Here is a 26117-nt window from a genome sequence, read left to right as displayed (position 1 = left end):
TTTACCATAATTTAGTTCAATTATGTTGTGCCAATCAATGAAGAAATTCAACAATTAAACAAATAAAACCAAATTAATAAATTAAAATAATATAAAACAACTTTAAAAAAAAATTAATACAAAATTTACAAAATTATTTAAAAATTCAAAATTTAAATTTGTATTTAAAAAAATTAATAAATTCAAATGATACAAATTAAATGAATTAAAAAATAAATTAAAATTAGAAAAAAATAAATGAATTAAAAAATAAATTAGAATAATAAAAAATTAAAATAATTACAAAAAATAAGAATAATAAAAAAAAATTAAAATATTAAAAAAAAGTAAAAATAATAAATAAAATTATTAAAATAATAAAAAAAAATTTTAACTAGTAAGTAGTAATAAAAAGGAGGTTTATTGAAAAATAAGGAAAAAATATTATTTTATAAATAATAAAAAAGAAATAAATAAATACCAAATATTAAGCAACTAAGGAAAATAATAAAATATGTGAAAAAAATAATAATACAATAAGACATCAAAATAATAATAATAACACCAAAAAATAAGATATGTAGATATAAATACAAAAATAAAATTCCAGTCCGTATGATCCATGGAAATGTTATAATAGGTCAAATACTAAGAAATTCTAAGTGTATTTCTACCATAAAACCATATTGTATCAACCTATCTCTAATCAAATTCAATAACTATACGGATAGGCATGACAAATCCGACACAAATCGTGTGGACATGCGAAATCTCGTCTCCCCATTAGTTCTACGGTAGTCATCGGTCCTTCTTGTTGAGCTGTGAGCGATGAGGTCGCATCTGCTGACTCTTGTAGGTAATCTCGCCAGATAAAAATATAGTTTATGTAGAAATACCTCAATGTTCCCTATAATTATCTCAAGTCCTGATTACCATTGATGGACATAATGGACATAAAAACCGGTGTCTTGAATTGTGTATCAGTCGGAGGGATTTCGTACAGCCCTTTTGTGCATTAGATCCAAAACGAAAATGCTGGTTTACAATACCGTCAAATTGTACATACGATCTTGTAATGTGTTTGAGAAAGCAGGCGAAGTTACCCCGTGAGTAATTAATCCGCCATGTTCTATTTTATATTAATTATTTATCTATGTAATAGCTTATAAGGCCCCGGATATTGTGGATGGCGAATGTCACATAATTGGGAAAGAACCATGGTGTGAAACAATTGTCAAAAATCAAGGGACGCCACATCCTTCAATACCAGAAGACACAACAGAAAAAGCAACAACAAAATTAGACATAACAGAAAAACCAACAACAGAAATGTCAACAACAGAAAAACAAACAACGGAAACGCCAACAACAGAAACGCCAACAACAGAAATGCCAACAACAGAAGAAGACACAACAGAAAAAACAACAACAGACAAATTAACAACAGAAAAAACAACCACAGAAGAAGTCACAACAGAAGAAGACACAGCAGAAAAACCAACAACCGAAACAGACACAACAAAAAAACACATAACAGAAGGAGACACAACGGAAAAAGCAACAGCACAAGAAGAAACCACAGAAGAACACACAACAGAAGAAGTCACAACCGAAGAAGACACAACGCAAAAAGAAACATCAGAAGAAGTCACAACAGAAGAAGACACAACAGAAGAAAGCTCAACAGAAGAAAGCTCAACAGAAGAATACACAACAGGAAAAACAACAACAGAAAAACCAACCACAGAAGAATACACAGCAGAAGAATATACAACAGAAAAACCAACCACAGAAGAATACACAGCAGAAGAATATACAACAGAAGAGGAAACAACAGAAGAAAGCACAACAGAAGAGGACACAACAGAAGAAAGCACAACAGAAGAATACACAACAGAAGAATACACAACAAAAGAAAACACAACAGAAGAATACACAACAGACGAGGACACAACAGAAGAAAGCACAACAGAAGAATACACAGCAGAAGAATACACAACAGAAGAATACACAACAGAAAAACAAACCACGGAAGAATACACAACAGCAGAATATACAACAGAAGAATACACAACAGAAAAACAAACCACGGAAGAATACACAACAGAAGAAAGCACAACAGAAGAATACACAACAGACGAGGACACAACAGAAGAAAGCACAACAGAAGAATACACAACAGAAGAAAGCACAGCAGAAGAATACACAACAGAAAAACAAACCACGGAAGAATACACAACAGAAGAATATACAACAGAAGAATACACAACAGAAGAATATACAACAGAAGAATACACAACAGAAAAACAAACCACGGAAGAATACACAACAGAAGAAAGCACAACAGAAGAATATACAACAGAAGAGGACACAACAGAAGAAAGCAATACAGAAGAATACACAACAGAAGAGGACACAACAGAAGAAGATACAACAGAAAAACTAACAACAGACGAAGACACAACCGAAGAAAACACAACCGAAGAAGACACAACAGAAGAAAACACAACAGAAGAAGGAACAACAGAAGAAGACACAACAGAAGAATGCACAACTGAAGAAGAAAGAACTGAAAAAGCAACAACAGAAAAATCAACAACAGAAGAGGACGCAACAGAAGAATACACAGCAGAAGAATACACAACAGAAGAAAGCACAACAGAAGAATACACAGCAGAAGAATACACAACAGAAGAAAGCACAACAGAAGAATACACAACAGAAAAACAAACCACGGAAGAATACACAACAGCAGAATATACAACAGAAGAATACACAACAGAAAAACAAACCACGGAAGAATACACAACAGAAGAAAGCACAACAGAAGAATACACAACAGACGAGGACACAACAGAAGAAAGCACAACAGAAGAATACACAACAGAAGAATACACAACAGAAGAATACACAACAGAAGAAAGCACAGCAGAAGAATACACAACAGAAAAACAAACCACGGAAGAATACACAACAGAAGAATATACAACAGAAGAATACACAACAGAAAAACAAACCACGGAAGAATACACAACAGAAGAAAGCACAACAGAAGAATATACAACAGAAGAGGACACAACAGAAGAAAGCAATACAGAAGAAAACACAACAGAAGAAGATGTAACAGAAAAACTAACAACAGACGAAGACATAACCGAAGAAAACACAACCGAAGAAGACACAACAGAAGAAGACACAACAGAAGAAGTAACAACAAAAGAAGACACAACAGAAGAATACATAACAGAAGAGGACACAACAGACAACCCATCAACAGAACAAGACACAACAAAAGAAAACACAACCGAAAAAGACACAACAGAAGAAGACACAACAGTAGACGACACAACAGAAGAAGATACAACAGAAAAACTAACAACAGACGAAGACACAACCGAAGAAAATACAACTGAAAAAGACACAAAAGAAGAAAACACTACAGATGAAGAAACATCAAAAGAAGACACAACAGAAGAATACATAACAGAAGAGGACACAACAGAAAACCCATCAACAGAAGAAGACACAACAGTAGAAGACACAACAGAAGAGAGCACAACAGAAGAATACACAGCCGAAGAAGAAACAACAGAAAAAGAAACAACAGAAGAAGTCACACCAGAAAAACCAACAACAGAAAAACTAACAACAGACGAAGACACAACCGAAGAAGACACAACCGAAGAAGACACAACCGAAGAAGACACAACAGAAGAAGACACAACAGAAGAATACATAACAGAAGAAGACACAATAGAAAACCAAACAATAGAAAAGAGCACAATAGAAGAAGAAACAACAGAATACCCAACAGAAAATGACACAACTAGCGAAGATAGAACAGAAGAAGACATAACAGAAGAAGACATAACAGCAGAAGACACAACTGAAAAAGAAGATACAACAGAAGATTACACAACAGAAGAAGACGCAATAGAAGAAGACACAACAGAAGACGGCAGGATGGAAGAAGGACCAACAGAAAAAGCCAGTGAAGAAGAATACACAGCAGAGGAAAACAAAACAGACGGAGACTCATCAGAGAAACCAAAATCAGAAAAAGACACATCGAAAGAAGAACCCAAAGAGTTACCCAAATCAGAAGAAGACTCATCGCAGGAAGCACCTGACGGGGCACCTTTCTTCGAAGAAGACATATCGAAGAAAGAACCCAACGAGACACCAAAATCAGAAGAAGAAAAATCGACAGAAAAACAAAAAGAGAAACCAAAATCAGAGGAAGACACATCGAAAGAAAAAGCCACAGAGACACCTAAATCAGAAGAACACACATCGCAGGAAGCACCTGACGGGGCACCTTTCTTCGAAGAACAAATATCGAAGGAAGAACCCAACGAGACACCAAAATCAGAAGAAGACAAATCGACAGCAAAACAAAAAGAGAAACCAAAATCAGAGGAAGACACATCGAAAGAAAAAGCCACAGAGACACCCAAATCAGAAGAACACACATCGCAGGAAGCACCTGACGGGGCACCTTTCTTCGAAGAACACATATCGAAGGAAGAACCCAACGAGACACCAAAATCAGAAGAAGACACATCGCAGGAAGCACCTGACGGGGCACCTTTCTTCGAAGAAGACATATCGAAGGAAGAACCCAACGAGACACCAAAATCAGAAGAAGAAAAATCGACAGAAAAACAAAAAGAGAAACCAAAATCAGAGGAAGACACATCGAAAGAAAAAGCCACAGACACACCCAAATCAGAAGAACACACATCGCAGGAAGCACCTGACGGGGCACCTTTCTTCGAAGAACACATATCGAAGGAAGAACCCAACGAGACACCAAAATCAGAAGAAGAAAAATCGACAGAAAAACAAAAAGAGAAACCAAAATCAGAGGAAGACACATCGAAAGAAAAAGCCACAGAGACACCCAAATCAGAAGAACACACATCGCAGGAAGAACTTGCATTGGGACCTAAATTGGCCGAATTCATATCGAAGGAAGAACCTGCAAAGAACCTTAAATCAGAAGAGCACACATCGAAGGAAGAATCCAAAGAGACACCCAAATCAGAAGAAGACACATCGCATGAAGAACTTTCATGGGGACCTAAATTAGCCGAATTCATATCGAAGGAAGAACCTGCAGAGAAACTTAAATCAGAAGAGCACACATCGAAGGAAGAATCCAAAGAGACACCCAAATCAGAAGAAGACACATCGCAGGAAGAACTTGCATGGGGACCTGAATTAGCCGAATTCATATCGAAGGAAGAACCTGCAGAGAAACTTAAATCGGAAGAACACACATGGAAGGAAGCCAACACCAATTACAAAATCTCAAATCAGAAGAAAAAAATTTGAAAGATCAATCTTCAGAGAAACCAAACTCAGAGCAAAACACATTGATGGAAGAATAGACAAAGAAACTCAAATTAGAACAAGACACATCGACAGAAGAACCAACAGAGGACCCTAAATCAATAGAACCCACTTCGATGAAAGAGCCAGCAGGGAAACCCAAATCAATAGAAAAATCGGATAAAGGAGAATGAATGATGAAGGAAGATGAAGGATCTTCAGAATAATCAGAATCAACAACAGAAAAGGCAAATTCTGAGAAAGACAAAACAGATGCAAAATCGGAGGAAACGTCAATAAAAAATCTAAATCTGAAGACGAAAATTCTATAGGATAATCAGAAAAATCCTCTACAGAAACTATAACCAAAATAGAAAGGAAGAAAAATGTGAAGAAGAAAAATCCAAAAGAGAATCACAGACAGAAACATCAGTTTTGGAAGAAAATAAAAATGTGACCAATTGAGTAGAAAAATATTACAATAACCAATAACAAAACGAGCATTAGAAAGAAAAAAAATTAACAATTTAGAACGAAATCAATTTTCAAAAACTCCTCTTCGCAGAGGAAGCGAAGACTAAGGAAAAGAAACCAGAAGCGGAAACAAAAGCAGCGGAGAAAGAAGAATCGACAGAAGAAGAGGAAAGAAGAAGTATGGTTTCTAGAAAATATCGGAATCAACCGAAAATCCGAGGAAAAATTGGATTAAGCAATAACAGATAAACCCAAAAAAGAAGAACAGATGATGCTAAGAAAAACGGCAAATAAATTCGAAGAAGAATTTTACAAAAAATATATTAAAATAACTAATTCAAATCTAAAATAATTTAATTTAAAATATCTAATAATAATAATAAGAATCTAATCTAATACGCTTACTCATTCTCTCTCTTACACACTCTTCCTCGTGCAGTGTGCGCTCACTGGCGGTGGCGGAGGGGAGCGAGATAGCAACACACATCTTGATTGAATATCGGGTATAAATGTAGAGACGCGGCCCTTGCCGCTGCTGAGAACATCTCCGCTCGTTTATGGTAGATTTATAATATAAGTGGAAAACAACAAGATAATTTCCGTAACCAACTTTCCGTAACTGGAGAAATCCCATTATACACCAGTCTCATGTGCTAGCTCTTTCAAACAACATGAAGTCCATTATCGTTCTCCTCTTAGGTGATCTATATTATTTTGTACAGCTGTAATTCAATTTACTATATTAAACATCCCGAATCAGCTCCTCTGAGTATTGCTATAAAGTCCAAAGGTTGCCCATACCCGTATTGTCCTTTATCATTCGATGGAGTCACGTGTGCCTATGATAAAGCTTGCGGATTTGAGGCAGAAAACGAATGCCAGCTAAAAGTGGAGATATGTTTGCGTGAATTAAACAACAGGCCGCGTGAGTTTCTTACTATTAATCTTGTATTCCCCATAATATTTAAATCGACTTTGAAAAGGTTTCATCAAAATGGTTTCCGGATACTGTGTAGACAAAAACAAGAGACGGTGTACCCCTATGGTGTCACACAAAATAACAGATTTAGATCTTATGTAACTGGAATCGATTTGGTTCCACATCCAATTGCATTATGAGCAGTCATAAGCAGTCATTGCATCACTCTTCTGGAGAATTAGAATAAGTTTTCCCTGTAAATATGTTACTACAAAATTCTTCCAAAATATAACTTCTATCCGCACATATTTTATGTCTTAATAATGTTGCATTTTGTTCCTTTGAATCGAATATGCAATGAAAATGCAATAATCTGTCTTCTCCGCCATGGCAGCTGCTTAATGTCCGATTGCTCTACAGTTTGACCAATGCAAACCACAAGAATAGAGGATGCCCAAACCACAGAAGAGCGAGCGGGAGCTCAACAACCGAACACATCCGAACCGAAGCAACCGACTATGAAAAATTTAAACTTTGCATCCAGGCCATTTATTCATCCTCTGCTTGGCATCTGCCATCATATCTTAGCATGCGGTTCCGCCCCACAATTTCCCTTCGGTCTCTTCTCGTGGCCGCCTCTCTATCTTCATCTCTGGCCATATCTCTGGCCGTCTCTGTCTGACACTGACAAGTGCTGCCTCCTCTGAAGATGGGTCGGAGCGACGGGGGCAGCACCTTAAAAATTAATTGAAACATCACTACCGGCTAATATTGTATATTAAAAACAGCAGCAAAGACAGGACAGCACTCAGAGAGGGAGCAGGGACCTGGGACCTGAAACCAGAACCGTAATGGCCCCACCACCCCCCCGCCCGCCTACAACAAGATGAGGCATATAAAACTTTTGGGGTTAGCTGAAGAAAACTTGCAAATTGCCAGAGTGCGTGGCCATTTATCAGTCTTAGTTTTTTGCGGGGAGGGGTGAGAGTGGGCCAGCAAAAGCCCCCAGAATCAGGACTACGACGAGCAGAAGAATGTTGAACAATAAATTGGAACAACATTTTTGGTTGCTCCTTGGGAGTTTATTAGCTAGCAGCCGGTATTTTGTGGTCAAAGGGCGACCTGAACTTGAATCAACCCTCCTATCTTGCAAAACAGGCCCCACCATCCATCCCACTCTATTCATAGAGCGCACCCCCCACCCACACACCATACAGCCCACTCATTCATTCATCTTCATCGTCATCAAATCACTGTCCAGTTTCGAACAGCATTGCCAGCTTCGAAATTAATGGGCACGCATGTGCAGACTCTCTTTGTGGAGTGCTCTCCGGCGCTCATGAGCCGACTGGGCCGTCGGCTTTCGTCTGTTGCGCCTAGGACAACAAATTTCGTATTGAATGCTGCCTTTGTGCTTTCGTGTGATCTAAAAAAACGAAGCTCTGGTCGAAGGTCGTCATCGCCGTCGCCGCCGCCGTCGTAGCTGGTCGTCGTGTTCTTTGGGTCGGTCTGGTGTCGTTGTCGTGCCATAAAATCCGCATAATGTTGCACGGATGTGCCAGTGCACGTTTGTTATTTGGCGCGTGAGCACCGCTTTTGGGGTTGCACCGTGACGCCTGAGACGTGTGGAGATACGACGGGATAGCGGAGATCTCTCTAGTGCTGATGTTATGAGAAATTCGTACTTAAGCGATGGCGATGGCGATGGAACGTGAACGTGTAACGCTAAACAGCAATGTTAAGTTTTTGAAAAAAAGATAAGCAAATAATTCACATAATAAAAGGAAAAGCGTAAATCCAACGCCAATCACATTGTGATTATTGTAGTGAAGTGAAGTGCTAATCAAACTTGAGCCGAGGAAGAAATAGCTAAGCTAAGCCAAGGAAAAGCTAAGAAAAGCCAAGGAAAAGCTGAGTAAAAGGAAAACAAATCTTGGGCACATGCAACAACTCGATACGGATACGCCACAGAAGCTTTAAACAGCGCCTCACCACCACCCCCCGCTTCAAGTCAAGTACGTAACAGATTGATGACGCCGCCCCCTCTGACCCCAGTGGCATTCCATCTCGAATCCACCATCTGCCCATCTGCCCCCATCCTTTGGCCACTTGACTAAAAGTTCAATTTCCTGCAAGATGCTTTAATTGAAGCGCACAGTAAACAGAAAAAGGCAAAAGAACCAGAACCAGAACCAAAGCCAGAGCCAGAGCCGGACTCCCATCGTATGGATGGGTGTCTCTGTAGCTCTTTGGGTGTCTCCCTCTCCCCCTCTTTCCCGCTCCCGCTCACTCTCACGCTCTGTTCGGTCAGTCATTAGTCATTTGCTCATTTCCGCAAAACGCAACCAGCCCGGATGTGCAGCACTTGTCAGCCAATAAACAAAAGCCAGGGACGCAGGGACAGCAGGCACTTGGGCACCATATATGCAGAAAGGGGCTGGGGTTGGGCACTGAAGAAGGAATTAAATGTTCATCTGGTGGCAAACACATCAGCATCAATCGGCAATGGTGATGGACTGACTGTCTACGGGTTCGATGATGGCCACCTCCTGCTGTTTTGCGGTAATGTCCATTGAGTTTCGGATCGCTATCGGCCACAGCTAGAGCCAGAGCCCGGTAATGTCTGTGGGCCACCTCAATGGCATGGGCATTGGGCTATTCCCAAATTGAGGTTACGTTTCAATTGGAAACGTGGTGGCTGTGCCACCATTAACATTAATTTATATATTTTTATCCTAATCTTATTAGAAAAATTATAGCTTATCAAGTGCCTCTTTTATCTTTTTTTTTTTCGTTTGAAGCATCGTTTTACGAAACCACTGTGAATACCAATCAATCCTGTTGCTGAACGTAGTTTGCAGAATAGTCTGAATATCATTCCAGCGGTAGCTTTCTGTATTTAGAACATTCCTTCTTTATTTGTCATAGTTTTGGGAATGACACAGATGGAATTCGGTTTGTTAGAATGGAAATCCACGATGTACAAGCATCAAGCTGTGCGAGTTATGACGAAATATTTGCCCATGAATGTGTTAAGAAATAAAATTTCAAAGGTTTCGAATGTGAACTATTTTTAGGTGTGGAATTTACAACGTTAAATAATTTTTCTGTGAACTTTTTCATGGGAAAGGTATTTATAAATTAAATGAAATAAAATATTGCCCAGCGTTTCAATGCCTGAATTCGGACTAATTTTGTCTTCTTAACTATCCGACATGTTCCCTGATGTGTGTCCTAATAAGCGTTAGCGATGTTTTCTTACATAGCAATTAATTAACTGTCGCTTATTATTATCGATATTAGATGATGGTTTATTGTGTGTGTGTGTGCTATAAGTGATACGATTAACCATAACAACGATAATTTACACTCACATATTCTTAACTATCAGTTATTAAATCATGCGAACATAAGTACGATGTACGTTCCAAATTTAAGCAGCAGAGACAAGGATTAAGATGGCTCTCCCTAAGCTTTCACTGTGTAAGAAGCTTTCCGACTTTACTTTAAAAGGGGTTTAGGAAGTGTCGTAAGATATTTTCCTCCGAGAGGATTACCATTGCATTGTACAAGGGAGGCAGAAATCTTGAAAGCCGTTGGGGGCAACATTTAAGGAATATTCCAAATATAGATAATCTACGATTTTCCCAGTGTTTCCCTGGTCTACCTATCTTTTGACTATGGCGGATGACTTCCATCGATCTCTGGCTGTACTGGCCATCATCCATGCTGTTATGCCTGGTCTTTAAGATGCTTTCAGGAAAAAACTAGCACAAATGCTTAGAATCATCCATGGGATGAGTGTGTGTACAGTGTAGAGTGCGGTGGGGGCATTGCATATGTGTCACACATTCAGGTTCTTCGGACAACAATAACCAAGACGGACAACAACAGGGCGCATCATTCATAAAGAGCAAAAAAACACACCATAGCGTAGGTGCAAAGACAACAATGAGTGGCATGGAAGAGGGGGCGGCTGGAGGAGTAGTACGAATAAGTATACGAATACGAGTGTGAGTGTGAGTATGAGTATGAGTATGAGTATGAGTACTCGTAGGACCCAAGCTAACCCAGTTTTATTTTTTTGTGACGCTGCTGCTTCACGGCTCAGTTTTGTTTTGGGCTTCTCTGTTTTTTCCTTCTGCTGTTTCTGCTGCTGTTTCTGCTTCTGCCTGTTATATTTCTTTTTATGGCTTTTACGGACTGCCCGCAAAACGACGACGACGACGAACCTCAGTGACAGAGCAGCCAAAGAAGAACAACAAAAATTTCAACCAAAAACCAGCCAGAACCTACCCAGCTCCCCAACAGAACCCCAGCGCCCAGCTCCTTTGATGAAACTTGTTTTGTAATTGTTGTTTTTTTGGGGGATTTCTTTGGATTTCTTCCTCGCCCTCACCTTTGCCCGCCCCCACCATATTTTTTGTTATGTTCGGCTGGTGGGGTGGGGCTGCTTTTTGCCTTCTGCGGAGGCCATTGTCACGTAAATCTGTGACAGAAATTAGCCTCGTTGACAAAAATATGCCTGCTTACACATTATTTGTAGCAACAAATAGACGGGCAACAGTTAATGGCGTGGAGAGTGTTTTCGTTGTCGTTGTCGTTGTCCTCCTATAGGCAGGATCTGGCATTGGGGCTGGGGTTCGGCGGCAGTTCTTGAGAAATTTGCATGGGAACTGCGCCAGTTGTTGGTGTTGCTGTTTGGTCTTCTGGTTACATTCCCTTTGGTAGTTTCTGTGGTGCCCTGTCGACCCTGGCTTTGCTTCTACGTTTTGTTTTATTGATCTGTTTATGCTACCAGTTCTAGCACCCATCGCTCAGGCCCCTCGTCATGGATAGACAAACAACCAAAAGTTTTATTTGTGGACTAATAAAAATGTAAAAAAACAAATTAGGGCGAACGGACCTCGAAAATGTTTTCCTTTGCGGGGTGGTATGTGGCTGCACGGTATTCGGTATTCGGAGGTTAATGACCAGACAGGCGTGAAAGTAATCATAAACAGGGTCCACTTGGTTGTCCTGTCGGAGTTAATTTACCTTGACCTGGGTCCTTGCGAGGCCGCCTCTAGAAGGTCTCTGAGACCCCCGGCTCTGTCTTCAGAAGGTCTTTGAGACCCCCGGCTCTATCATCAGAAGGTCCTGTCCACCCGCTCTATCATCGGGTGGTTTATAATCCACTTTATAGAAGGCAATATTTCATGTTTTTCGATTCCTTTGTAGCCTTCTGGCCTAAACCTTTTGGCCCTTTGCTCATGTCGGCCTGTCGTCCTGCGGCAGTTGCCTGGGCGTTAGTTTTCTTTGAAACATAAATTATTATGAGCCTAATAAATCAAATTTTGTATGAAATATTTTGTTAAACTGTTAAAGTTTTTTTTTTGTTTGGTTTTTATGAAAACGTAGCCAAAAGGTTTACGGAGTTGATTATTTTGAATATAATAAAAATAATACAATATTTGAGATTTCTTTTAACAATCTAAATATTTTATTCAATTTTTTAAACACACTAATTAATTTATATAATGCAGGAAAAAGCATTAATTGCCCAAAAAAAAAAAAACAAAATATAATAATTATGGTATTAAAATACCAAATAAATAATCAAGTATGGACTTTTGCATATTCCTTTTTTATAATCCCAAAAAATATGAAACCCATTAATGGTCACGAAAATAAATGGAAATGAGGGAAGTAGCCCCCGACCTACCATAAGCTTAAAGGTCTTTGGGTGACCACGAAAATCACAGACAATTTCCCAATCAATTCGTAGCCTTAATTACCGGGATCTAACCTCCGACTAGCCTTGGACTTGCCCACGAAGTCAGAGTTAATCTATCATGTTATTGGGGTTTGCTGATTAGCACGAAAACTTTGCCTCATGTAACGCAACAAAATGATTGATGTCCACTACAAAATTGTAGCGGTACTTCGTGCTTGGTGCCACACCCACCCACATTCCACCAACGGCAGAGTCCTTCGCCGTTAAACACGCTAGAAAACAGTTTAGGGTCTAAAGCCCTAAAACCCTGTATCTATTATGCATCGACAGCACCACAGCCTTTGCTTTTCCACTGTTTATCGAAGCATTCAGTTTTATGTCACAGCAACTGATTGATTTTTAATTAAACGTCCAGCCAATCCACTGATTGATGCTAATCATACGTTCCATGCCAGCCACGCCCCGCCCTCCGGGTCTAAACGGTTGAGCACACATTTTCCACTTTAATTCAAACCCCAAATATGTGACGGAAAGTAGATCTTTATTATGAGGCGTGGGCGTTGCCCCCGCGCCAAAACCAATTTCAATGGAATTTACAGTAAAGCAAGAAAGAAGGCAGGACAAAAACGAATCGAATATTATCCAGAGATAGTGCCAAAGATCCGTTTACGTGACTCGGAAATGCAAATAAAATACAGGAGTGGAAAACCCCACGCTTTCAGGTTTCTTTTTTATTTTTTTTATTGAATTCCATGTGAAGGAGGAGTCTTGTGTGCGAGGGCAGACCGACATAAATAAACCTCAACTAAGTCGTGTGTTTTGACATAGATTTAAATTGACATGGTTGTGTAAACAGGGGGGGGAGACACCAACACCAACACCGACATAGACATAGGCGTAGAGCCCAGAAAGCGAAACAGAAACAGAGACCAGACCGACGCAGACATTCCTCATTGAAAGACCCACAAGAAAATTCTCTGGCATTCAAAGCATTCAAACCAGAGCATTCCCCCTTTCCGCCCTCCACCAACCAAACATTGGCCTAATGGCCGATACCAGGCGGCAGAAAAAAGCTACGAGTAGGGGCGAAAAAAGAAAAAAATAAAAATAAAAATGCAAAATAGTTTGTTATTTAACATATTTTGACGGGTACCACCGGTTGGGGCTGCTTTTGGATCGTAAATGTAAATTGCCCGACAGATATTTTGGGGGAGATGATGACAGGAGACAGGACAAAGGAGAGCCTAGGACCTAGGCAACAAATTCAAACAAACCCTTTTTTTTTTTTGACAATTTTGCTTGCTGCGCTTCGATGGCTCGTTGGTTTCCATCTTGGGCCTGCGAGTGTTTGCCACGCAAATAGCTGGAAAAGTATTCCCCGATTATGTTTCTCTAACTGGGCACACACGCAGTCAGCAAATTGAAAGGCAAACACACACACGCACTCACACACGGGCACGCACTCCGCAAACCAACAAAAAGAAGATGGCCAAAAAAGATGAACAGGCCAAAACGATTTGAGAAGGATACCACTACCCAAAAAAAAAGGGGAAAAAATAGCTAAATAGAGGAGCTGGGAACGAAACGCTGTCGTTGCTTTCTATGAATGTCAATTGGTTGGCGGAATGGAAAGCGGGAATAGAGTGGCGGACGGAATCGGTATTGGAGTCGGAGCCGGAGTCGGGGGCTAAGGGAAGCAGGAGGGCCAATTTAAAAGGGCTTACTTTTTAATGAAGCGAGCTAAGGAGGAAACACGATCCACAGAGCTGGCGAGGAGAGGCTACGAACGGAGTGGGTGCCTGGCGGTGTTTCGACACAATGGCAAAATGGATGAGCAGACTCGTACGTACATGTACGGACATTTATGTACATGTGTATGTGCGATATATGTGGAAAGGACTAAGTGAACGTCTGCCTGTCTATCTATCTATCTGTATGGTATGTCTGTGTGCCCAAGGAAACTGACAACTTATTGACAGTACAGTGAATGGGGCAACATGAATTGAAATGTTAGACGAGATGCAATTAGATAGAGAATAAGTGGAAGATGACACAATACGATATTACGGCATTGTTATGCATCTGCTGAATGATGAAATATGAAATGGTAGCACAGAAAAGCGAGTATTGATTTGAATGGCAAGCATAGATCTCAAATAAAAGAATGAAATAATGTAGATTTGCACTAGGACAATGGAGAAAGGATTGAATTGATTTGAAGGGGTTGTAGGAGGTTTCAGAGCGGATTTAGAAGTCGAAGAGAGACCAGGAAATCTATCCTAACCAAAACATAGCTCTAGTTGTTCTTTCCCTAAACAAAACGTTACCAATTAATACTACATTTAGTAATGCAACAGAATATGGAAGAAAAAATATATATAATAGAAAATAGTATACGTCCTTGAAGGACATAGATCCCTTATCATGAAAGGTATTGTATTTAGAATATATTTAAATTTTGGAAATACATAGATAAAACTTAACTCTTTAAAAATCGTTTTATTGAAGAAATAAAAAATAAATATTATTCGTAGCCATTAAATAAAACTTTATATGTATGTATATAGTTATAATATTTTATATATATATATTTTTTTAAATATAACAAAATTAAATAAGTTTTATATCGTAACTTTTAAATACAAATATTGAAATAATTTGTTAGATTGCAATTTTTATTTTAGGCTGTAGGAAATTTACTAATAATTTTCTTATTTTTAATGCCAATTTCTCTTTCCTCTTCGCCACCAAAATCAAAATTATTAGGAAGCTAAAACCATTTTGTGGCAGCAATTGCCTGTTCAGGAATAATCTTCACAATTAATTACCAGGCTATCATTTATCGTTTTGATTTAATGTTTTCCGATTCCCTCTCTTGGCTTTGAATACTCTCTGGCGCTGGTGCTGCTGTTGCTGGAATTTTGATTGGTACTCGTATTTGCCGCATGTGGCAATAGCCACAATCTGACATATTGGAATGTCGAACTAATGAGGTTTCCAAACCAAAACGTACTTACCCCCATTGGCCACCGCGCACCCCGCCAGTGTGTGGAGCATATCTGCATTCGTACGTTCACAAAGGGACGGACAGATAGAAGGAAAGAGTATGCGAAACCAAATCAAATCACATAACATGTCAGCTATGTTGGTCGCTTCTACCACTGGCTCGGTCCCAGCCCCACGTACCTACCTATATCAAAAACCGAACAGAGCCCAGACCCAAGCCCAAACCGAAGAGAAACCCCCACTGAACAAAACCAAACCGAGTGAAACCAACTAAAACAATTCCCTTAGCTATGCTAATGACGCGCAGTTTCCTTCTATTGTATGCTACCTTTTGCACTATTTTAGCCTCCCCCCCCTCCCCTTGCGCTGTCCCTCAGCTGTCACCTGTCCCGCATAGGTGCCATAGGTAACCTCCCATCAACCCAGCCCAGCCAGCCCACCCAGCCGATTTCGCCACCTCCTTGCCATTGCCATTGCATTCTCTTTTCCGCTTTTCTGCTTTTCCGCTATGCATGCGACGAGGTTAAATATATGTTCTGTTGTGGAGCCTATGCTAATGTGTGGAGGGAGTACGAAGTAAGTACATACAAGGAAACGAAGGAAATGGAATACTAAAGATCTGCTTAAAGTTTACCCTTTTTGAAAGAAACTCAATTTTGTATAACTAATATTTAGCTTTCGTCTATGTTTTTGCACGGGAAAGTGTTCTAAATTGTTGGGAATTATTAGATTTGTATAGGATAATTCTTATAGAACACTCTTTACAAATTGTTTAGTTAGAAATTCACTGGATAGATAAAATATCTGCCCAGTATTTCAGGAGCTGTCTTTCGTCTAGAGAAACAAGTTTGTAAAAAGAGGGAGTTAACTTTAAAATAAAATATCTGATGTATCTGCCTCTAAAAATAGTCCGTCTATGGGTGCTTATGTTTTTCTTAAATTCACATCAATATCTCCTCTCAATAGAAGATTATTTTCAGTTACAATATAAGAGATTACCAGTTCCCATAACTCTTACTTCTGTACACAATTTATCATGCATTCTTGTGAGATTTGAACGTGTCTAAAGGGCATGTAATCTTCGATATGTCAAATATTATTGCCAAGATATTTTTTGCACTTGTATTTGCAAGGATATATGCATATAGATTCCTATTCACTGTTTTGTGAGTTGTTGTCGACATCGTCGTTTGGTTTGGTTTTCGATGGTTTTGGATTGTCCTCGTCCTCGTCCTCATCCTCATCCTCGTCGTACCTCCATTCTCATTCCCGTTCCCATTCCCATATTCTTTATCTGGTTCTGGCTCTGGTTGTCGTCGTCCAATATGTGTCAAATGCAAATTTAAATCTTATTGAAAAAGGGGATTATGTGACAGCAGCAGACGCTGCTCCAAAAAGGGTGGTTGGAATGGCATCAAAAGATGGAAAGGTATTGTAAAGCGAGAGTGGGAGAGAACGGGAGAAATGGTATGGTTCTTCCTTCACATCTTTTCCATTCAGATTGTGGGTTCTGCTGCTGCAACTAAAAATGTCACTCTTCCGGCTGTAATCGAAGGCGGAGGAGGAGTGATTGACTGACTGAAAGAGAGGGAGATAGAGAGAGGTTAGAGAGAGGCTAAAACACGGTTAACTTTTGAAGGTTGAAGTAGAACCAGAACCGTTTCTCATTTGCATCTTTTGCTGTCTGCCATTTTTAAATGGTTTTTCTTTCTTTCTAGGTGGTTTTTCTACCGTTTTTTTTCTTGCATTCAAATTCTCTTGGTTTTTGCGGTTTTTCTATCATTGCATTCATATCATCATTTTGGCATCATCTCCGCTTAAGAGTTGAGAATATAATAGAAATTCTACTGCAGTCCACACACACTGCTAGCCCCCATTCCTCAGTGCCTCCTTTCGATGCCAGTAGTCTAATCCCACATCAACATGCACACCACAGACACATCCGTATATATAAATATATAACCAATACAATGACATGACCATACAATATTTCTTCTCCACAAAATGTTTTATGCTTGGATGCTACCTCGCTCTGTCATGTCTTTTGTGTGTGTGTGTGCTGGGGGATATTCAATATTTTCCAGGCATTGAAAATGTTCCGTAGATGTGGGGGATGGCATGGGGGTTCGCCCCGATCAGAGGAACGCTTGTATATATTTCAAAGCTTTTGTTATCAATATGTCGCCTGCTTATTGAAAATAATACAATATTCGTGTGGGGATAAAAGTGGATGGGATGGGTGGTATGGGTATTTGGATGTAGGTAATATATCTCCCTGTCTGTGTACCTTATTGTGTGAAGTATCTACAAGATACTCACTCTCTCTCTCTCTCTCTCTCTCTCTGTTGTGTCACCTGTCGCTCGGTGTGGGCTTGGGCGCACTTTTGGGACATTGATTGTGTCATCATCATCATTTGAACTGTAATTCCCAGTGATTCTTTTCCAAAATACGAAACCAAAATAACCAAACCTTTTGATTAAACCGATACCAAAAAAAAGGTATATTATATTATCCATATCTGGCGGCAATACTTATACAAATCGAAGCTTCTAAAGTATTTTTGTTTAAACATAAACATATTGAGTGGATGATTGTTTGTTTGTTTGATTGTTGGTTGATTTTATGTTGGGTTTGTGGGTTTTTGTGTGTGTGCTGATTGCGCCTTTTGTTTTGTATGAACCAATTTCAATAATGGCCCAGCGATGTCATTAAATATGCATACCACAAATGCCACTACACTACACACGCCACACACTTTCTTCCGTTTTGGGGAAGGTAGAGACATCGACACATGTATCTTTTCTGGAGGACTGGCAAATGCCCCGCACGTAGCCACATAAATTCCTAAATTCAAGCTCTCTCTTCTCTTACATTAAACATTCCTTGCCATTCAATTCAATGCGATTCGATTCGATTCGGTAAGGGAATTTGTGTACAAAGGGAGTCATCGTCTTGGTCCTGGTTCTGGTCCTGGTCTTGGTTCCCTCTCCTTATTGAAACAAGCCCTGTAAATGCATTAAATCCCTCCCAAAATACTACCAAAATAATGAAGCTGATTAATTCAATTAGTTGTAATGTGGCACGCCCCCCTTTTGTAGGTATTCCTCGCATCCTCCTCCTGGAGTTCTGTTTGGGGGCTTGTCTTTCACCATGTTAAGTAGTTTAACACGCTAATTTGATTGAGGCCCCAATGCCAAGGGCCATGCCCACCGAGGCCTCCCCCATCCGGTGATAGATCAATAAATTAAACGTGGCCAGAACGGAGCTAATTTTTGATGTATAAAAGGGCTGCATAAAAGTCTTCTTAGACTGGTAATCATAATGATGACTTCATCAATTCATTGATGGGGAGAATCGGTAGAAAAGCAGATTTCTTGGGGCTTAACGGCATGCCCCATTCTTCCCGCTTATATTCCTTAAAACAGATTCGTTTTTGCTACTTGAAAAATTGTTAATTTGATGTGTACACTTTTTTTCCGCTGTGAACCATCTATGTAAAAACAATCTATAAAAATCGATGGATAAAGGATAATCTAACTATACCAGAAAAATACTAACTCCCAAGGAATAAATTTATTTCGAGTTTTTCCGAGTTTGCAAAGTCAAAATAATACTAAAATAATAAAAAACAAGCACTATTTCTGAAGAAAAAAAAGTATCAATATATTTAAAAATTTATGTAACCCCCGAACTATCAGAAAAAGTTGGTTTGGTTCACATCGGGAATAGTTTTAAATTTATTTACCTCTAGAACATTATATAATATTTTTTGAAGAATGTTCGAGTGATTTCAATCAATTGACATTGAATCATAGATAAAATCTCAGGTCTAAAAGGTGCTTGAAAATTGTTTTAATCTATATTTACCATTAAGCATAATACAATTAAAACAAACAAATTTTTTAGTGAAAAAATTAAGCACAAAGCTGTTTAAAAATATACCCATATTTCTGTGTGGTTGTTTTTACTTTTTTAAGTATTATTTTTCATAAATTTTTCAGAGTTTCATTACTATATTTCTGTATAATTCCTATCCATAAATATTTATTTGCCAATATCATGCTTCAGGTTTTTAATAGCCTTCGTTTTTGGAGTATGGCGAGTACGAGTACAATATCTAATAATAATTTGACGCAGCAATCCCATTAGTATTTATGTGTTTTGAGCCAGATGGAGAATAATTATTAAAAATGTATGTGGCTGTTGGGCTTTTGGTCATTTGCCGTCATATAAATTTGACAAAATTCCACACAAATTTATATAATATATAATTTTCAAAATGATGCGATGCCATGCCGTGTGCAACTGATTTGTCTACTTAGTTTTGGACTAATTCCTGGGCTGCTGCCGTCGATGATTGAAACTCATTAGAGATGCAAATTTAAGTGGAAATGGTAGGAGAACTCGGATGGCAGCCAAATGCAAATGAATTAAATATTGAAATTCAATAATTATGAAGAGCTCCAAAATATTTCCACAATTATTAATACTCGTTGGAAAGCGACAGAGAGAGAGGAATTTCATAATGCAATGTTATCATGGGAATCAAATTTTCGCAAAAGCGTAGGAGAGAGTAGAGTGATGGAAAGTCAATCACTTTTATATATTAAGAGTGTGCTTTCTCGAATGACCTTTTTCGTCACTCATTATTTATGTTCGACCTTGACTGTTGGTGGGGAAATCCACTTCATATCTATCAAGGCATCATCATTGCTGGTTCTGGGTATGGTGCCATCGGCTGTCGCTGCTGCTACCATTCGTTGTCAAAAGTCAAAAGTTCAGTCTGCAATTTGAACATGACATTTGTCAGGAGACAACACACACGAAGACAGAACGAGAAACGGACTCGATGTGGATGTGGAAGTGGAAGTGGCACAGTGGCACAATGGATGTGGGGAAATGGCAATGGGTGTGTAAGTGAGAGTGAAGGGAAGCCGACATGGCGACATATCAACTGAACCTTAAATCAAGTTGTAAAGAGGCTGGGCGAAAGTATTCAGGGGATCCCCATTCTCTAGCTGGGAGCAGGAGCAGCAACAGCAACAGAAACAGAAACAGAAACAGCAGCAATAGCGGCAGCTGTTGATGAAACGAGAGCAACAACAGTCATAGCAACACGAGTAGGAGACAAAAAAAACATATATAAGAGTTTTATGTTGGGTGTATCGACCAGGTGATTCCTCGTTTTTAGATTAAAGGCTAGAGAGCTGTTCAAAAAATACTTGTGCAGTGAGAGATGGTAATTCTGTCAACGAGAATTTCATTTGCATGACTGGCAACACTTTTAATATATAAAATGAACACCCCTGCGCACTCTCCTCGTTCCTGCGCCAACCCCTGGCTCACTCGCCTCGTTCCTGCGCCAACCCCCGGCTCACTAGCATTGCTCGCTGGCGCCGATATGAATGAAATATCGGACGACGACTCACAACTTTTTTCTATAATTGAGAGATCTTTCTTCCTTATTCTGGCTTTAATAATCTTCTGATCTGTGACAGGCTTACATTTGGTGACCCCTATATCTACTCTAAAACCCTTCCTCCCATAAATATGTTCCATACACCTGTACTTGTCCAATACACCCTCGAACTCCCCCAAAAATCAGGGTAGACAAAAGAAAAGAAAAGCGAAAACATACCAAAATGAAGATGGGCAGCTGCGAGGCATATGCGGACACACACGCAAACACTTACGGAAGGAAACCCACACCATTGCAGACAGATACAGACACAGATACAGATACGCGAGAGAGCCAGAGACGCACATGCGGCTATAAAAGTGACAAATGTTAAACGAAATGTAAAGAAAAACTGACAACAGGAAGACGCCATGTAATGAAGCATAAAAAGGACATTTTTCAAGACGACTGCGAATACAACAGCAACAGTAATTGATCAAAAAATCAAGTAATACTGGAAGGGGATACGCCGAAAAAAGCACAGCTTTTTATAAATAGATTTTAAATAATTAATGAATGTGGATTTGGCTGCGGATTATATCATTAGTGTGTGACTGACGACTGTTAAAGCTCTCTGGAAGTTGTACGAAATTCAATCTATTTGATACACATTTCCAGAAATAAACGAGGGGGAACGCTGTGAGCTGCTGCGGACACCGCAACTCTACAGTTATACCCGATACTAAGTCAGTATGGCTCTCCTCCGGCAGACGCCGCTAATATTGAACGACACGACAAAGAGTGCGTGCGAGAGAGACAGAAAATCTGAGCGTGACGTCGGGCGCTGCGTAGCCAGTGCAAATTGATTTGTTCCTTTTGGCTATAAAAATTATCTGATCTGGTCCAGAATCAGCAATCTGATAGATATGGTCGTTATCTATGATTCTGCGTTTTTAGTTTTCTCGAATGTGCAATATTGTGGATGCAACAGATTTTCGTCCTTTGTGTGGGCGGAAGGGGGTGGGGCGAAATTCTGAGATATACGTTTTATAGTGAGATCTAACAGAAGTGCGGATACCAAATTTGGTTACTCTAGCCTTAATAGTCTCTGAGATTTGTGGATGCCCCAGATTTTCGTCCTTTGCGGGGGCGGAAGGGGGTGTGGCGAAATTTGGACACGAAACGGTCAAGGTCCGATATCACAGGAGTGTGGATACCAAATTTGGTTGCTCTGGCTCTTATAGGTTCTGAGATCCTTGAACTCATATTTTGCAATTGGCAAAACCGACCATGAAACCTGTGTGTTAGAGAGAGACAGAGCGAGAAAGAATGAAATTGTTTTCTTGATTCTGGCTATAATAATTATACGATCTGGTTGAGATCTTACATTCTAAAACATATAGTCATCCTCTACGATTCTGCGTTTTTGGTTTTATCGTATCTTTAAAAATGTGGATGCCACAGATTTTCGTCCTTTGTGGGGGCGGAAGTGGGCGGGGCGAAGTTTTGAAATATTTTTGTAGCAGTGACATATCACAGAAGTCTGGATACAAAACATCGTTGCTCTAGCTTTTATAGTCTTTGAGCACTAGGCGCTGAAGGGGACGGACAGACGGACAGACTGACGGACGGACAGACGGACAGACAGACATGGCTCAATCGGCTGATCAAGAATATATATACTTTATGGGGTCGGAAACGATTCCTTCTGGACGTTACACACATCCACTTTTACCACAAATCTAATATACCCCAATACTCATTTTGAGTATCGGGTATAAAAATCCATCAACAATTCTTTAGAATTTTGGTACAAATATTTTTCTTCCGGTTAAAATAATATTTTTGTTTGTGTTCTCATATGATCTCTTCCTTTTTTATTGAATAACAGTAAACAAATACCATAACTAAATATTTTAAATATTCAGAGCCATCATATTTTTGGAGGCGATTCATTGCCTCGCTAGATATCCACAAAAAAGGGATTTCTCTGTTCAAATGTTTTTTCCATGTGCCCTATACAGACATGTTTACCGATGTAAATCTTCTGCGTGTGTGTGTGTGTGTGGCACAATTTAAAGAACCTTCTCTGATTACATTTCCGTGTGGATTGCACAAATTACGAGCAAATCCATACACGTGTACACATGTACATATGCTACGGCCAGCGAACCGTGTCGAACCTCATCAGGTTTATTCTGTTGGGGGAATCCCCAGCCAGGACTCAGAAATCATGGCGTACCTTGAGGCGACCGTCGACCGACGACCCACGACTGTGACAATGGGCCGCAAAAGCAAAAGGCAAACGAAAACATGGCCATTGCTTCAACCATACCCCACTGTGCTGTCGTTTCGTTGTGCTCGTCCTTCGTCGCATAATCGAAATTCATTTTCACGCTTGTAATCAATGCGACAACGCCCCGGCCCCGGCCGCGGCCCCCAATGCCACGCCCCAGCCGAAACCCCTCTCCCCGCAGGGCCACGCCCAACTTATGCAAATCGTTGACTTCGTGCAGTCTTTATACCCTCCTATGATACCAGCACTGCACCGCATCGCAGCCCCTCCACCTCGTGAAAACGTAATTGCTAAAAAAATTTGTGTACTGCAAAAACAAAAATAAAAAACGAAACGAAACGAAAAAGAAGCGTCGGAACAAAAAATGAGAACAGCAAACCGAATTTAATTTGTTTTTCGCTCGTTTTGTGCTCGCAACTTTTTCGTTTTCTTCTCGAATTCTCGTATTCTATACGAGATATATATACATATATATGTATGTATATGGAGAATGTATGTATGGGTTCTTCTTCTTTTGTTGTCTAGCTTGTAATATTTATTATCGAATTGTGTAACATAGGTTGGGTCGGGTGGGAGGGGGGAAGGTACGAACCGAGGAGGAGATATGCCAACGCAGTGCGAGCAATTTCCAGAACTTGAAGTAGAAGTCTGGGACCACCTCGGGCACAAGTTGCAGTTGTAAGTTACATTTTTTTTTGGGATACCCTAAAAACGAGGGTATTATAAGGTAGAGGAGGAATTTGCACGCAGAAGGTAGGAATGTGATTAAGATTTTTGTTTAAGAAACTGAATGTTAAGATCTGTTTATTCTTCTAAGGAATACCAATCTCTCAGTTTTTAAGTTCATTTCACCTAAACCTAAGACCAAAATATTTTTTAATCATATTTATTATGACAAATTATTATTTTTTATTTTTTTTCTATATTTATTATTTATTTATTCTTTTTTTTTTTGTAGCTTTTACTCATTTATTCCCGCCCAAAATGGACAATACTCATGCCTTGGCTGCCCTCAAAATACACACATATGGTTTCTGCCAATTAATTGGAGCACAAGTTTTGGGGAGAAACTTTGTTTTTGTTTCTCTAAAGCTAAGGCTTCACAAGTGCTAGATTTTATATAAATTAAAAGCAAAAATGGTCTGCATCTCATATTTGTTGTCCAGGATAATCCTTAGCATCATATGCAGCCCCCTGCCTACTAACCATATCATAACTCTGTCCTTTAAACCCAAAAAACGTGTGTATTTATGACCTTTTCTTCACCTGCAAAAACCCCTTTAAGAGTATTCGAAGTTTGGAACCAGCCCAAGGCTAGATTTGGCTTCCTTTCATGTTTTGCGTGTATTTGCTGTTGCCCCATGACTTGTTCTTGGAGTTTAAAATGTTTGCTGGGATTGGCTGTCTGTCCAGGTCTTTGTCCTCGAGACCGACCCACCGACCGACCGACCGGGGCCATTGGTATGCACACGCGTGGACCTCGCATAGTTGTCCTCGACAGGAAGTCTAACCTAACCCGGGCATATGCCCTGCACGTATTGCCCTTATAAATTGTTGCCAAATATATATGTATCCCCGTACCCTACCGTACAATATGTATGTATGGGTAGTGCTGGTGGAGGACTTTTGTGCTGCATGCCCCCCCTGTACTGGCTGCATGCGTATGACAGTTGCAATTGTGCTTTAGGTTTGGTTTTGGCTTCGACTTGGGGCTCTTTTTTTTTTTTTTTTTTTTGTATGCACGGAGGACAATTGCAAAAGTCGTTGCAAACTTTTTGCCAAGCCATGTTAACTGTCAGTCAATACACGAAATGCGAATGATATGGCTTATTTGTGTACGACGGATGTTGACTGTCCCTGTCCCTGTCCTTGTCCCTTCTCTGTCTTGCTCCTTGAGCTTCTCCTGCTCTGGTGAAAAGCCAAAACCTTATGACTTATTCAGTGAATGTTTGGTTGAAGTTCTCCTCTCTCCCTCTCTGCCTCTCTCCCCCTTTGCGGAATTTCTCTGTCTTCTCCAGCTGCGCCTGGATTCTCTACAGCACTCTTCAGCTACAATTCTCGTCATTAATTATACGCCACGTGTCGCCGTCGAAGCAATTAAATTTACGCATTTAATGAGAAAAGCACCTCTCAAACGTGCCACCAACACAGCGGCAGCGGAAATACAAGAAATACCCGCAGTAGTGTGAGGATTATTGGCAGCAGAGCAGAGCTACTTAATTAACTGCATGGTCAATAACTTTTAGGCCCAACTTATGAGCTGCACTTACGCCCCAAGATTAATGGCATTTCGATTCTGCCCATTGAGGATGATTTTCTTACGGCTTTTCTTTCGTTCTAATACCTTTGAAGGCAGCTATTTATGGCATTTCCTTTCCTGGAATATATTCATGTCCACAAAAGGCTGGCATTTCGGTTGGGGTGGGGCGTTGGGGGCTGGAGCATAATGAGTGCCTTCACACCTTTTGTTCTTTAAATAGAAGTCATTAACATTTCATTTGTATAACTTTGGAATTGGGTAATTCATGTACATATTATAATACGAAATGGGAGGATAAGACTAAGAGAAAATGTACATCGTACTTACAGTAAATTATTAATAGATATAATATCTTTCTTTGCCCTTCTGCTTGGATGTCAGATGTCTCTTTAACTAATAGAAAATTCCATGTGTAATACCTCCACAAATTACTCAATTTGAATGAAATTTCCAGACCAAAACAAACACCACCTTACACTCGCAGGACCCTCACACATTCACATCCTGCAAGCTTAATACATTCATTAGGTTTATAACGAGGCACGCATATCATCTGTCGACTGGTCTCCGCGCCCTCCTCGGGGAGTCATTGACACACATTTCATCATCAAAGTGCCACAGAACGCAATGAACGATGGGCCAGTGCGCTCATCTATGGGGAATTACGTTCTCTCAACTGATGACCAACACCCCCCTGGACATTTCCATATAGAACTTTAGTTGGAGCTTTGAAC

The 26117-nt window shown here is 39.8% G+C and overlaps 2 protein-coding genes across 5 annotated transcripts in view; both read left to right on the top strand.

The window, feature by feature from the left end:
* The first annotated feature begins 650 nt into the window (after positions 1-650).
* LOC108161584 (titin) lies at positions 651-7014 on the top strand. The gene is made up of 4 exons (XM_017295873.2): positions 651-1085; positions 1142-6486; positions 6548-6712; positions 6771-7014. The coding sequence occupies exons 1-2, from the start codon at positions 1055-1057 to the stop codon at positions 5314-5316; spliced, it is 4206 nt and encodes a 1401-aa protein (XP_017151362.2). The 5' UTR covers positions 651-1054; the 3' UTR covers positions 5317-6486; positions 6548-6712; positions 6771-7014.
* A 1211-nt stretch (positions 7015-8225) lies between these two features.
* LOC108163902 (chaoptin) overlaps positions 8226-26117 on the top strand; it is a 60783-nt gene continuing 42891 nt past the window's right edge. For 3 of the 4 annotated variants that reach the window (XM_033392802.1, XM_033392801.1, XM_017299426.2), the window contains exon 1: positions 8226-8721. The gene's annotated coding sequence lies outside the window, so the exon portion shown is untranslated. The remainder of the gene's footprint in view (positions 8722-26117) is intronic. The other variant, XM_017299428.2, reaches the window with a different exon arrangement.

Source organism: Drosophila miranda, chromosome 4, assembly GCF_003369915.1.
Source record: "Drosophila miranda strain MSH22 chromosome 4, D.miranda_PacBio2.1, whole genome shotgun sequence".
Lineage (NCBI taxonomy): Eukaryota > Metazoa > Arthropoda > Insecta > Diptera > Drosophilidae > Drosophila > Drosophila miranda.
The sequence above is the reverse complement of the archived record's forward strand: the minus strand, read 5'-3'. Positions and strand labels throughout refer to the sequence as shown.

Coding starts and splice junctions, on each gene's coding strand:
- LOC108161584 (XM_017295873.2), top strand. CDS start 1,055: ATGTGTTTGAGAAAGCAGGCGAAGTTACCCC. Junction 1,086..1,141: donor AAAGCAGGCGAAGTTACCCC/GTGAGTAATTAA, acceptor TCTATGTAATAG/CTTATAAGGCCCCGGATATT.